This window comes from Tamandua tetradactyla, chromosome 17, assembly GCF_023851605.1.
Source record: "Tamandua tetradactyla isolate mTamTet1 chromosome 17, mTamTet1.pri, whole genome shotgun sequence".
Lineage (NCBI taxonomy): Eukaryota > Metazoa > Chordata > Mammalia > Pilosa > Myrmecophagidae > Tamandua > Tamandua tetradactyla.
The window spans coordinates 4449492-4463111 of NC_135343.1; the positions used below are offsets into that span (position 1 = coordinate 4449492).

The window sequence follows — 13620 nt, forward strand, 5'->3', positions numbered from 1 at the left end:
GTCTGCACCCCGTTCACCCCCAGCTGCCACCCGCTCCTGGGGGCCGTGCCCTCGTGCCCTCCATCTCTTGGCCACCAGGTGTCTGTTGGGAGGATGAGAGTGTGAACGAGTGGCCGAGCCCACGGACGGGGTCAGAGATCCGGGTGTCACCGCATCGCCCAGCAGACCAGGCCCCGGCTCGTCCACCCAACCCGGGCCCACCACCACAGAAGAGACAAATCGCACGTGTGCCACCGATGGGGAGAGAAACGACGGAAGGAAAACGCCTGCAGGCTCCCCGCTGGAGAGTGGACTTCTACGTGGTCAGTGTTGCCTGCAGACTTTCTGTACTTTACACTTTTTCCACAGAGGAATCTCTAACTCCTGTCATTCGAATCCTGCATTCGAATGGGACTTAGGTTCCGGGGCGGATCCAGCCACAAGGGCAGGGACCCCCAGGCTGCCCGCTGTGACCCACGACTTGCAGCCTGTTTGGTGGACAGCTGTCGCTCGTCCTGGGGACCCAGTGCTGGCCGGTAGCCTGCCCGGCGGCCCCCTGAGCCCCCTCGGCTTGGCAGGGTGCTCATCTATTTATGGTCACGGCAGTGGCGTCCTTGGCCTGATGCCTTCAGGGGGGTGGGCGAGGGCAGCAGGGGCCCAGGAAATCATCCCGTCCCCTGTGCAGAGTCCCACCTGGGACTCGTGGCTCACCCACCTTCCTGGGGTGCGGCCTGGGGGCTGCAGCTCCCCCCACCCCCAGAGCCCCCAGACAGGAACCCGCCACCACGAGATTAGAAACCGCAGCAGTCAGGCCTTCCTCGAGAACTAATATCCCTGTTAAAACTCTATAGCGTCTGTACATTTTCTGGGGACCAAATGCCGCCAGCAGCTATAATTTGGGAGATCTGGAGGGGACAGTAATAAAAGTAAAAAAGCGCATTTGCAGCCAAAACAGATCCAGCCTCTGGGGCAGAGGTAGGGGCTGTGTCCCTGAAGTGGTCCGGAATCACAAACCCCAAGGTTCTGCTCTGGCTGCACGCAGTGTCTCAGCACCACCCCCAGCAGCCCCCACAGCCTGTCCTGGCCCCCAGCCTCAAATACCCCCATCCTGGGGGTGGGATCCCGATGGAACTCGGACAGTGCCCCCCAACATTTTGCACTAAAGTGAAAAGGGCTCGCCATGCCCCAAAGGGACAGAGACGCTTTGGCAGTGGAGTGCAGCTGGCTCTGTAGCTCCGGGGCCCGGAAAGCGTCAAGGACAGACAGACACGTGGCTTCGCTTCCACTAGTGAAGCAAGGCCGTTAATAACGGCACACTGCCCTGGACCTGGAAATCAGAGGACAAACTCCTTAACGACAGCCCGTTCCAGGTATCTCCCGGGGCACGGGGACTCCGGGGTTGGCCGGGCCACTTCACACGGAAAGCATGTCCAGCGCGGCCCAACGCCCCTTTGCTGCGTCTGCTGCGAGCCGTGAGCCCGGCTGGAGTCCCGCTCGTTCCATGGGCCCGTGGGAGATGGTCTCAGCTGCGGGCCAAGGCAGTACAGGGTGCAGGTACCCGGAGCAGCCCCACCCACCCAAGGTGCTTGGACCTCGGAGGGGAGCTGCAGAGCAGGCACCAGCCAGGGGCAAGCTCTCCTCGAGCCGTTCCGGCCACACGCACGCACACAAATGCACACACACACACACACACACACACACACACACACACACACACACACGACTCATTCTCCAGGAAACCAATTTCTCTTTAGAAGAAACCAGCCACAAAAGATTCTTTAGATCCACTGCAAACACCCATTTCCACCAGAGTTTTGATTTCACGTGAAACACAATAAATAAAAAGTGACAAATGTCAATGAAACACAGGGGCCCCCGGCTAGCTGGTCTCCGTGCATCTGAAAAGGCAGCGCCTCCGGAGACACCCAGACCCTCCATCCAGGCTCCCGCCGGGCAGGGGCGGCCACTGCCCCAGGGCTTCCCACTTCCCAAATGCTTCCCACTTCCCACGAGAGCCTGGTCACGGGGCTCGGGGGGGAAGGCCGGGGACTCGCGGCCCATTTCCAAAGCTGCTTCACTGTCAGGCAGGAGCAGCTCAGGCTCGGGGAGAATCTGCCCCACAGAGCGCACGCGGCCTGGCGCTCGGGGCAGAGGCTCTGAGGAAGGAGACCCACTCCTGTCTCCTCCCAGGGAAGATGCTGGAAAACGGGCCTTTGCGTTTTCCTTGTTACCTTCTGTCAACACACCTGCGTCTCTGTCCCTACTCAACATCCTGACACATGAACCTAACTCCTCCCCGAACCTGACAGCAGTGGCACATACAGGAATCTTGACATTTTCACCCCAATTCCCTGGAAAAGAAGGGTTTGGCCAGAAGTATCTCTGCACGGTGTGAAAGTGCACCTGGCCTGGATTTCCCCAGGGCCTGCCCCTCCCTGGGCCCCTCCACTTACCCGCCGCCCTGGGTGCCAGCTTCTTCTCCGCCACCCTATTCTCCTTTCGGGAGTCGGCGGGCACGACAGCGCTGTCCAGCTGGCCGGGCCCTGCGTGGGGGGCCGTGGGGGGCTGCGGGAGGGTGAAGGTCTGCAGAAGCGGCTTCCTGGGCAGGGGTGGCTTGGAGCCGGGCAGCTCCGACAGCCGTGCCTTCACTCTCCCTTGGCCGCTGGGGGACCTGGCCCCTCGGGCGCCGGGGACAGCCCCGGCTGGACATTTGTCATCTTTGGAGAGCAGAGCGAGTCCTCCCTTCTCTAACCTGACCTCGGCGCTGTACCTTTTCATTCCTTTCTGCTCCGGAGATGAGCCGGCTCTGTATCTGAACGAGAGGGAGGTGGAGCGGAGCTTGACAGGAAAGGGGTTTCTCTCGTCCTGCGTGGGGGGCTCCGGAGTGGCGGGGCCGCGGCCGCTTGTGGCTGGGGTGCTGGCCGTGTCGCGCTCCCCGGGGTCCCCCTTCAAGCTGCTCTGGGGCTCGGGCAGCCCCTGGAGGTCCTGGGGGGCTGCCTCGCTGCTCCAGGCCGGGCCGCTTTTCAGCAGGGGTGGCCGGGTGGCGGCGGGGACAGCACCCTCCGGGAGGTGGCTGCTGCCCGACAGTGGCCGCAGGCGGCCCGAGGACACGGAGAACTTCTTCATACCCCGTGGCTCCCGGCCCCCTCTCTCTGTTTGCCTCTCGGGCCCCCCCCGGGGAGACTGTGCCTGCTCAGCCGGGGGGACCTCAGGGGGGGAGACATCTGGGTCCAGGGGACAGGGGGTGGCCGCCCCCTGCGGCGATTCGGAGGTGAGGGGTGCAGGGGACAGGCTGAGGCTCGCCGACGGGGCCTTGGGCTTCAAGCAGCTCTTGGGGGGCTGGGGACCTGGGGCAGGGGGCGTGGGAGACGCTTCTGGTGCCCCCTCCGGACTGGGCGTGTCCAGGCTCAGTGCCGCTTCCTTCTGGGCACCTCTGTCCGGCCCGCCGGGGCCAGGGGCGGGGGGGGGCGGTGGGGACGGTCTCTGGGGGGGCCGCGGCCCCCTCGGGGGTGCAGGCGGAGAGCTGCTGCTCAGTGTCGCCGGGGGCACAGCCCACTCCCTCGGCCGTGTCCTGCCCCTGGTCTCGGGGGTCCGCTCCAGGCTGCGGGGGGTCTTCTGGCCGGGGTGGGGTCTCCAGCCGGGGGGCCGGGTCGCTCATGGGCTCGGTGTCCTCCGGGGTGGCAGGGCGGCTACAGGGCTCTCCTCCGGCCAGGACCTCTTCCTCGGTGCTGGCACTGAGCGCAGGGCAGTGTCGCAGGCGTGCCCGCCTCGCATGGGTGTCCCCGGGCCCTGGCCCTGCCACTGGGCCCCCCGGCTCGGGGCCCCCGTCGGGCTGCTCGCCGCCTCGCTCCTCCTCCTCCTCCTCCTCGGGGGGGCACGTCAGGTCACTCAGGGACTCCGACTGGGCGCGCTGCGGGGACATAAGGCGCTCTGTGAGCCGCCCTGCAGGGACCCGCGTGTCCCCACGTGTGCGACTCACACAGGCAGTTTTCCACCGAGCACCCGAGGGGCAGGGCGTCCCCCACCCCAGCTCTGTGTGCGACACTTTACTTGGCTTATCCTGGGGTCCCCCGGCGAGGAGGGGGCGGGCAGGCCCTTCTTCACCCTCGGGGAAATGGGAGCTCGGCTCGGCCAGTGAGCCCCTGTGCCTCAGTTTCTCACCTCTACGGTGCCCACCCCATCTCCCAGCTCTCCGGCATCGCCTCCTTTGTAACGAAGCCAGGCCTGTCGTCCTCAGAGAAGTTCTAGATCGTGTCACACGGCAGCGAAACCCGGTCAGCAGCAAGTGAGCTGTGGGCCCTCTGCCACCTGGGATCCTCCTCCTCCTCCTCCTCCTCTGAACTGGAGTCCAGCTGAGCTGGCAGTCCCTGGGCCTCAGGGAATCGGCTCCTCTCCCCCAGTCCTCCCCCCTGCCCTCTCCAGCCCTCCCCCCACAGCCTTGCAGCCGTCCCCCAGCCTCCCCCCAGGGCCGCCCGGCCTGCTCCCAGTCCTGCATCTCCCTGCCCTGGCTTCTGGGACCCTCACGGTCGGAAGCCACCTACTGCCTGGTGGCATTTTTCTTCCAGAAGGTCTGTAGAATTCAGATTCTCATCCCACTTCCTCGCTCACATGCGCACAAGGTCCCAGGGCCGGTTACTGGGCTCGCAGGAAGGAAAGGTGGCCAAGACCACCAGGAATCCCTGACAAAGCCACGTGTGTAAACGGCCAAAAGGCGGGCTGCGGGTCGGCGCTGACCCTGAGCCTCTGGCGAGCCCGGCCTCAGGGGCCCGGCCTGGGGGCAGCCCTCACCTCACTCATTCCTAAGGCAGGAAACGGGGCACCCACCCGGGGTTTGCACAAGGGTGTGGTTGGGGTTCGCTGTCGTTTTGACATTTTCCAATTGGCATCTGCGGCTAACGGAACACGGCGGGCTGCTGGTTGGCAAAGACGCCTCAACACGCAACCCCAACACGCAACCCCCTCTTTTGTCATTAAAAAGAGGAAGCTGCAAAAAGGAGTTTGCAGAAGAACGCGCAGAAACTGCCGGTACCTGCCTAGCCTCGCAGCTGGCCTTGTGCTCCAACAGGAAACGGCTGATGCTGAAAACTCTCTGCTGGGGGAGCCTCGTCTCAAAGCCACCAGCCGCGCCACCGAGGCCCGCGGCCCACGGCGCTTGAGGCAGGGCAGCTACGAGGAAGGACCCGCGAGCGGGCGGGGAGCCCCGACCCGGCCCCGTCCTGCAGCAGGGGCTGGTGGCGGGGGCCTCCGAGATAACAACCAGAGCTCCTCTGCCCGTATTTCTCTTTCCCAGCCCTGCTTTGCGGGGAGGGCGGGCTCAGGCAGATACGGCCAAAGGCTTTCAGGAGCGTGTTTTTCAAACTTGCGACACGGACCCCTGGCTTGGGAGCCAGGATGCTTCCTGGGCGAGATGGCATGGGTTTTTTTTTAATTTGTATGCTGTATGGTGGGGGGGTTCACATTTCATTCTTTTTCCATGTGACTATCTGTTATTGCAGCACCATTTGTTGATTTTTTTTCTTGGGGGTTGGGGGGATGTGCGTGGGCTGGGCATCAAACCTGGGTCTCCCGCTGTGGGTGAGAATTCTACCACTGAACTACCTTGCACCCTGACATGGTCTTTTTAAGGACCGAAGAAAAATTCCGGGCCCAGACAATGGGCAGGGATGCTTGGGCCTCTGATGACAGCTGGCCAGTGCCGATTGTCCAAGCACAGCTCCAGGAGAGGAGCCCTCGGCCAGCAGCAGGCAGGGCAGGTGATGAGGGTGGGGCTCAAGCAGCCCCGAGTCTCTGGGGTGGTGGGGTGGAGGTGGGGGCTGGTGGAGAAATAAAGCCTAGAGAAGTGGGGGGTCGGCTGAGAGGGGAAGCCTGGCCCCCACTGCCCAGGGGTGTCCCCAGGGCCAGGAGGGGAGCTGCAGGGAGGGCAACGGGATGGGATTTTCCCACCCGTGACTCTGGGATGGGGGGACCAGGAAGGGTCTCAGGCTGAGAAAAGGGGCTCGTGACCAAGTCCAGGCCGGCTGCTCATTTTAGCACAGCACCACCACCTGGAGGTGGCCCCCGTGTAGACATGTGCTGCTGGCTGTGGGGGACATGGGGTCCTCTGAGAGCCTAAGCCCCCGCTGACTCCTTCCAGGAAGGGAAGACAGGGGATACCCGGGTTTAAAGGATGGAACAACCACGTCCACCTGGACTGACCCCATCAGGTTTTCTGTTACTCTATGGAAGGGAGCCCAAGAGCTGAGCCCAGCTCAGGAGGTGAGAAAAGGGTTTATGTCCCGCCCGGGCAGTGGAGTGGGGGGGCTGCTGCATTCCCACCTGGAGTGTCACTGGGCCTGACTGGGTAGAAGCCAGCCCCAAGGCACCAAATCGCAGACTTAAGGACCAGAGGTCTGCTGGCTCCAGCCCTGGCATCATGGGTCCACTCGGGCCCCAAGCTCATTGACCGTGGCCAGCTCCACACCTCCAGTCTCAGGTGTGAATGCCCCAGAGGCACACTGTGCACCAATACTTGAGCCTCCACCTCGCACGTGAGGGTCACACAGCCTTACTCTGGCCTCTAGCACAGATTCCAACACCGCTGGCACGTGTGTGCAATCACACACCACATGCCCAAAGGAGAACTCACTGTCTGCAGGGAGCCCCCAAAAGCCTGAGTGCCCCAGCCCACTGTTGCACCCGGAGCTCTGGGCTCGTCCCATCAGCGTGCCAGGAGGCCGATGCAAACAGCCTGTCCTTCAGGCTGGAGCCAACCCCACTCCTCCAACCACCTTTTAAAATGTCCGTTGCAGGAGCTGAACTGCCAAGAATCTCAGCTCTCAAAAGCTTCCTTAGAGAGTTACTTCTGGAGGACCTCTTTTGTTGCTCAGATGTAGCCTTACTCTCCCTAAGCCCAACTCTGCAAATGAAATCATTGCCCTCCCCTCTACATGGGATATGACATCCAGGGGTGAAAGTCTCCCTGGGAGCATGGGAGATAACTCCCATGGATGAGTCTGGCCCTGGTACCGTGGGATCAACAATGCCATCCTGACCAAAAGGGGGAAAAGAAGTGTAACTAATAAAGTATCAGTGGCTGGGAGAGTTCAACCAGAGTCGAGAGGCTACTCTGGAGGTCACTTTTATGCAAGCTTCAGATAGACATTGCTACTTATCATAACTTGCCAAATCCCAATCAAAACCAGTCCAGCCAATCCTAAAGAAAACCTAGGGCAATATATAAGATTCTACAAGGGTTCCATGCACTTGGGTAACTTTCCAGAAACCTACAACATTCAGATGGGCCCCTGGACCAGATAAGTCCTGAAACCTAGAGGGCCCAGCCTCTCCATCTCCTTACCTCATATTACTGACAGCCCCTTCCAACATGAAAAAGTTAGAATGGCCAAAGCCCAAACACCCATAAAGAGAGGGATAGAAAGATCAAAAGTGATGGTGAATTTATACAGAGAAGGTAGGGTTTAACAAATGAGAATGATTGCTGAATCACTAAATTGATATTTCTTTTAGTCTCCAGTATTTTAAAGCAGCTAGAAGTAAAAACCTAAAATAGTGGAATAGTAACCCACACCAAACTCTGAAATCTGTTCTGCAACTAATCATAATGCTGTGCTTTGAAATTTATTGCTCTTTTTTGTATATATGTTATTTTTCACAAAAAGGAAAAAACATGTCGATTGTGATGATTAAAAAATATTTATTCCTTCTAGCCTCCCATATTCTGGAGCAGCTAGAAGGAAAAGTCTGAGAGGAGTGTATGGTAGCCCATGACAAACTTTGGGATCTGTTCTGTAACTAGTTGCTGAAGAGAGCTTTGAAAACTATTGCTTTTCCTTTCTTTGCTTTGTATATATATGTCATATTACACAATAAAAAAAAGTGGGAAAAAAAAACCTTCCTTAGAGCCCGGCAGCCCCACACACACTTGGTGCTGTCCAGCAGGAAGCTATGGGCCACGTGCGACTACTGAATATTTGAAACATGTTAGTGCCACTGAGGAGCTGCATTTTGTATTGTATTTCATTTTGATTGACTTAAGTTTACATTTTAATTCATTCAAATTTAAATAATCACACGTGGCTAGTGGTTGCTATATAGGAAAGCTCAGGCTTTTAACAGCAAGAAAAACAAAATTGAGAGTTCCTGGGCCATCTGTTGTCTCAGAGCCTCTGTGTAGACTGTTCCTTCTGCCTAAAATGCCTGTCCCTTCACTTGGACCCAGTTAGCTCTAGCTGTTGCCCTAAATCGAGGTCTGTCATTAATGTCTCCAGCCACACCCTGACTTTCCCTACGGCTCTTCCCACAGTCAGCCCATCTGTCTGTGACTGTTTGTCTTTTTCATCAGATGGTAACCACTGTAGGGTGGGTCTGAGTGTCCTTTGGTCCCCATCGTGTCCCAGCACCTGGCTAGAGCTGGCTGACCCTGCGGAGGGGCAGGCAGCAAGGAGGGGTGCTGGCCTGTGCTACGTGAGGGACAAGGAAGTCAACTCCCAGGTCTACAGCCGGCTCACAGCAAGAGGTCAACCTCCCGGTTCCTCCAGGCCCAGAGCCACTCGCCAAGTGGGGGACACTCACTGAGGCGGGGACACTCACCAAGGATGGGGACACTCACTGAGGAAGGGTGACACTCACCGAGGACAGGGGACACTCACCGAGGATGGGGACACTCACTGGGGATGGGGACATTCACCGAGGACGGGGACACTCACCGAGGATGGGGACACTCACTGAGGATGGGGACACTCACTGAGGATGGGGACACTCACCGAGGATGGGGGACACTCGCCGAGGACGGGGACACTCGCCGAGGATGGGTGACACTCACCGAGGACGGGGGACACTCACCGAGGATGGGGACACTCACCGAGGATGGGTGACACTCACCGAGGATAGGGGACACTCACCGAGGATGGGGACACTCACTGAGGATGGGGGACACTCACCGGGGATGGGGACACTCACCGAGGATGGGGACACTCACTGGGGATGGGGACACTCACCGAGGATGGGGACACTCACCGAGGACGGGTGACACTCACTGAGGACAGGGGACACTCACCAGGGACGGGGACACTTGCTGAGGACAGGGGACACTCACCAGGGACGGGGACACTCGCCGAGGACGGGGACACTCACCGAGGACGGGTGACACTCGCCGAGGATGGGGACACTCGCCGAGGACAGGTGACACTCGCCGAGGACGGGGACACTCACCAGGGACGGGGACACTCACCGAGGACAGCCGCCGCAACTTGCTGGAGCGCTGGTTGCGGGGCTTGACCAGGAGCTTGTGCTTGGCGGCGGAGCTGTCCAGGCAGGAGGAGAGCCCTGGGGGCTGACTGAAGTCAGCGGGGGGTGCCCCCAGGGTGTCACCTGCCAGTTCAGAGGGGGGCTGGTCCGGAGAGGGCGGCTGGGACGAAGACACCAGGGAGACCTTCGCAGGACAGGAGAGAACACACGGGCTGAGGTCCCCGGGGCAGGGGCAGGCCCGCCCAGCTGTGTCTGCTCTCGGGGCACCCCATCTCCCCAGAAGGCTGCGGGCTGGGCTTGGGGGGATGTGTGCAATTTGACTCTCACCCAGGAGGCTGTCGTGACACCCCATGGAAAGGTGGGTGTTGCGGAGCCTGAGGGCAGGACCAACTCCGCCCGCCTGCAGCACGTCTCCAAGACACACGAACCCATCCCCGCGGCCCCACCCTGCGTGGCTCCCCAGGCCCGCTCACCAAGTCCTGTCTCCGGAAGCCAAGGGGGTGGCCTGAGATGTGATTTCAGGCTCAAGACTCAGGGTCTGCTGACCCCACAGCCCAGCACCCCCAGCAGTTCCCAGCACTCCCAGCTCCCCAGCACCCCCAGAACCCCCAGCACCTGCAGCACCCCAGCACTCCCAGCATCCCAGCACCCCCAGCATCCGCAGCACCCCAGCTCCCCAGCACCCCAGCACCCCCAGCATGCGCAGCACCCCAGAACCTCAGTTCCTCAGCACCCCAGCACCCCCAGCACCCAGGCCCAGCTCATGGGCTGTGGCATCTAGAAGTCTGCAAGCGGCCGGCATCCTCCTGGGGGAACCTGGCTTTGTCGCCGTCTAGGAAGTCACAAGCATTTCACCCGTTTACACTCAGCAGGCGGGACGTGACGGTCAGCGGGGGGACGGGGCAGGGGTCCTGTGATGGTCAGCGAAGGGCAGGGGTCCCGGGGGATTCCAACGGCCATGTGACAGAGCTGCGGCACCCTAAGCTGCCTGCACCCCGTGCCAGGCCCTTGGGGGGAGCGCTGGGGTGGCCCCATCACAGATGGGGCCGGGCGGTGGGCACCGCTGAGCTGATTCAGCCCAGATGGAGCGGGGAGAGGGGATGGGTGCCGTGACAGCGCCCCCCACCCCCCAGCCTTCAGACCAGCAAAGAAACTGGCTCTGTCCCTTGTGGCGATCAGAAGCCGTGCCAAGTTTGGATCAGAACCAGAGAACACAATTTCATTTTGCAACGCCTGAGGACAGCCTAGTGGGAACGTCTCTTCTGGGAGCAGGTAACAGACAGGAACCCACCCAGACAGCCGGCCGACCTCCATGGGGACTGCCCCCCTCCACTAGGGCCCCCCTCACCGGGGACCCCTGGGGCACGTCTTGCTGCTCCTTGACCCCACCCGGAGCCTTTGCCGCCCTGGTGGGGGCTGGAGGGTGACGCGGCTGCAGGGACAGATGCAGGCCCTGGGTCGGCCCCTGGAGCTGCTGTCCGGGACCCCACAAGGGCCCTGCTTCCCAGTGGGAGCTCATTCCTGCGACCAGAAGGAGCCGAGCACCAAAATAACAATGTGAGGGATGAAGGGCTGCGGTGGCACCTGCTGGGCCCCTGTTCCAGCTCCCAGCTCCTGGCAGGCCCCCAGCTCCGGTTGTGCAGCTGATGATGCAGGGAATTGTTTTGGTCAGCACCACGGTGGCCTTCCCAGATGACCCAACCCCAGGGGCACAAACAGGATGTGCCATTTCACCAGCACTACGAATGCTCAGTTCTCACCCGGTTTGCAGAAACAGCGTATAAGAACCTGATAAATACTTGTTTGGGACTCAAGGGATGTGCAACCTTGGGTCTCAGCACACACAGGGAGCTGCCAACAAGGATGAATGTCACCTGTGCCACCTCTGCAAGCCAGAATCCGAAGGCGCCAGGGCAATGGTGGCCCCGCTCCTCCCCGCTGGGCCTCCTGAGCTGGCCCTGCTGCCCCAGGGAGGGGACCGGGAGGCGCCGAGACTGCTGCACAGAGTGCTGCTGCCAGCCCAGGCCAGGCATCTCTGCCCTGAGCTGCCCAGTCTTGCCAATGAGCGTGAGTCCCTGACCTCAGCACGGGTCTCAGCGCCGCAGCCTCACGTGCAAAGGCCCTGTGCCCCGGTCCTTGCGGTTGACCTTTAGGAACTGGACCCCTCTTGTGGCAGAACTCTGGCTCCTCAGCTCTACTACCATTCTCAGAGCATTCCGGAAGGACCGGCCGCTTCCCCACGGGAAGAATCACAGTCTCCGATCAGGGGTCCTCGGGGGCGGGGGGCGCCTCAGGGGGGCCTCAGGGGAATTGGCCAGGAGCTCTAGGGCCCACTGCATCTAGAGCATCTGTGTGGGATCTGCTCCTATGCCCCAAATGTTTATTTTCTTGAAAGCTGTGCTTCCAGGTGATTCCAGAAGCAGAAGGTTTATAGGTTTAAAAGTTGAGGGCTTGGCCCTTTGTGGAAGGGGGAACATGGCTCAAAGGGCCCGGAAGAAACAGCCTGGCATCCAGAGGCCTTTTCTGGGGTGACTCTGGTAGATGCCTGCTTTGCTACATTCGTCCTCAAAAAAAGAGGGGCTCCGTGCCTGGGAGGGGGCCCAGCGTGGTGCCTGCAGTGGCCAGCAGACAGCGGGCAGATAGGGAACTGGAAACACGTGCACTGGTCCCGGGCTTGTGCTGACCACCCTTCCCAGGCCAGCAGAGGCACCGGCTGCCCCAACCCCCTTAATCCTCTCCAAACCCTGTGGGGGCGCAGGGGTCTGGGCAGGGGCCCCTGTGCGTGGTGGGTTCTCTGGTGGCGGGTCAGGCTCTGTCCCTCGGCCTCTGGAGCCTGTGTCCTCTCCCCTCATTCCCTTCCCCCAGCACCCAGCAAAGTGAGCCCACTGGTTCCATCGCTTCCTAAGCAGCAGCTCCTGCTCACCGGCAGGAAACTTAGAATACGGCCATCTAGACCAAGTTACCTTAGTCACAGAGAAAGTCTCATCAGTTGTCACTTCCCACGGAAGTGAATTTTTATAATATAACTGCATGTATTTCCTGCAAAACTGATATATCTTTGGCAGGAGCAGCAGATCCTTGCTACTGAAGACTTCGCCTGGTCACCTCTGGTGAGCTTCTCCCTCAGTCACGCAGGAAGGCGTAAGGTGTCCCCGCAGGAAAAACCAAGTCAGCCCCAACGCATCCCTCTGGGATTTAAGGCACATAACACCTGACACGTGACGTCACACGAGCACGTTTTTAAAGGGGGCATCGTTCTCCCCCCACCAACTGGCCAACGGCAAGCAAAGACCTTCCCAGGAACAAAACGGGACCATTGTCACGTGGCGACAAAGATCCCCCACGTATGTTTTTTTTAAAGGCTTAAGACCCAAATATTGTCTTCTGTGAGACTGGTGGGTGATGCGGATTGGCCGAATGCTTGAGAAAAGCCCAGAACCACTTCTGGGGGGAGGGCAGGGGCAAGGAGGGGCCCCCGCCAATGGCACCCCAGGGTTTGCGGATTCGGAGCCAGGTGCGCCCCCAATGGACGGGGTGGGAAATGCCTGCTCGGCTCAGTGAACCCAGAGGACGTGGGGCATGGGCCAGAACCCCCGGGGACACTTCTGGTCCTGAGACTGGGGGTGCTGAAGCTGCCTGCATGGCACATGGCAGGAAGTGCTGCCTCAGGCGGCCAGGGCCCCCCCAGGAGCTGTAAAGATTGGGGTGTAAGGGGTACAGGTGAGGCTCACAGGCCAGGGGGCAGGGCAGACTGTGCTTTTTGCTGGCCCTGTCCCTCCCCAGGAGGCCCCCAAGTGCAGACCCTGGTCCTGGAGCCAGCAGAGGGTCCCAGCCTGGAGCAGGGGAGGGCAGTCCCCCCACCAGCCCACGGGGCACCCCAGCGGCCTACATGAACCCAGCAGCACCCCTCCCTTCCCTCTGCTGTGCCTTCTGAAACCACAACCACACACAGTTCAGGTAAATAAACACCTTCCTCCCGCCTTTGGGACAGCCAGGGACACGGCTTCCGAAAGTCCAGGTGTAAGCCATCGCCAAAGAGAACTCAGAGCAGCACCGAATCCACAAGACGGGCCCCAAGACTTCGGGGTGGTCACCCCGTGCCTGGTCAGCAAGCGCCGGGCTCAAGGACGCACCAAGATCGGGTGTGTGTGTATGAGAGTGTGCATGTGCGTGTGTGCATGTGTGTGTGTGTTAACAAATGGGCTCCAGCCTTTCGCTGCTTTTCCAGCAGCAGCTACACAGGATAATCCCGACTTTTACCCACCCACGGCATGGCTTGTCCGCGAGGGGAGCAGAGCAGAATTTATCACTCAGGCACGAGTACATCGTCTGGGTGTGTGAGCTGAGATGCTCAGGCATGGGAGCGGGGAGACACCCCGGCCCCCTCCTCTGCAG

The 13620-nt window shown here is 60.5% G+C and overlaps 1 protein-coding gene across 1 annotated transcript in view; it reads right to left on the reverse strand.

Annotated features, from left to right (window-relative positions):
* CRACDL (CRACD like) overlaps positions 1-13620 on the reverse strand; it is a 103305-nt gene that overhangs the window by 21763 nt on the left and 67922 nt on the right. Inside the window, 3 exon segments of the mRNA XM_077133839.1 lie at positions 2433-3445; positions 3447-3889; positions 9209-9409. Coding sequence (XP_076989954.1) covers positions 2433-3445; positions 3447-3889; positions 9209-9409 — 1657 coding nt within the window.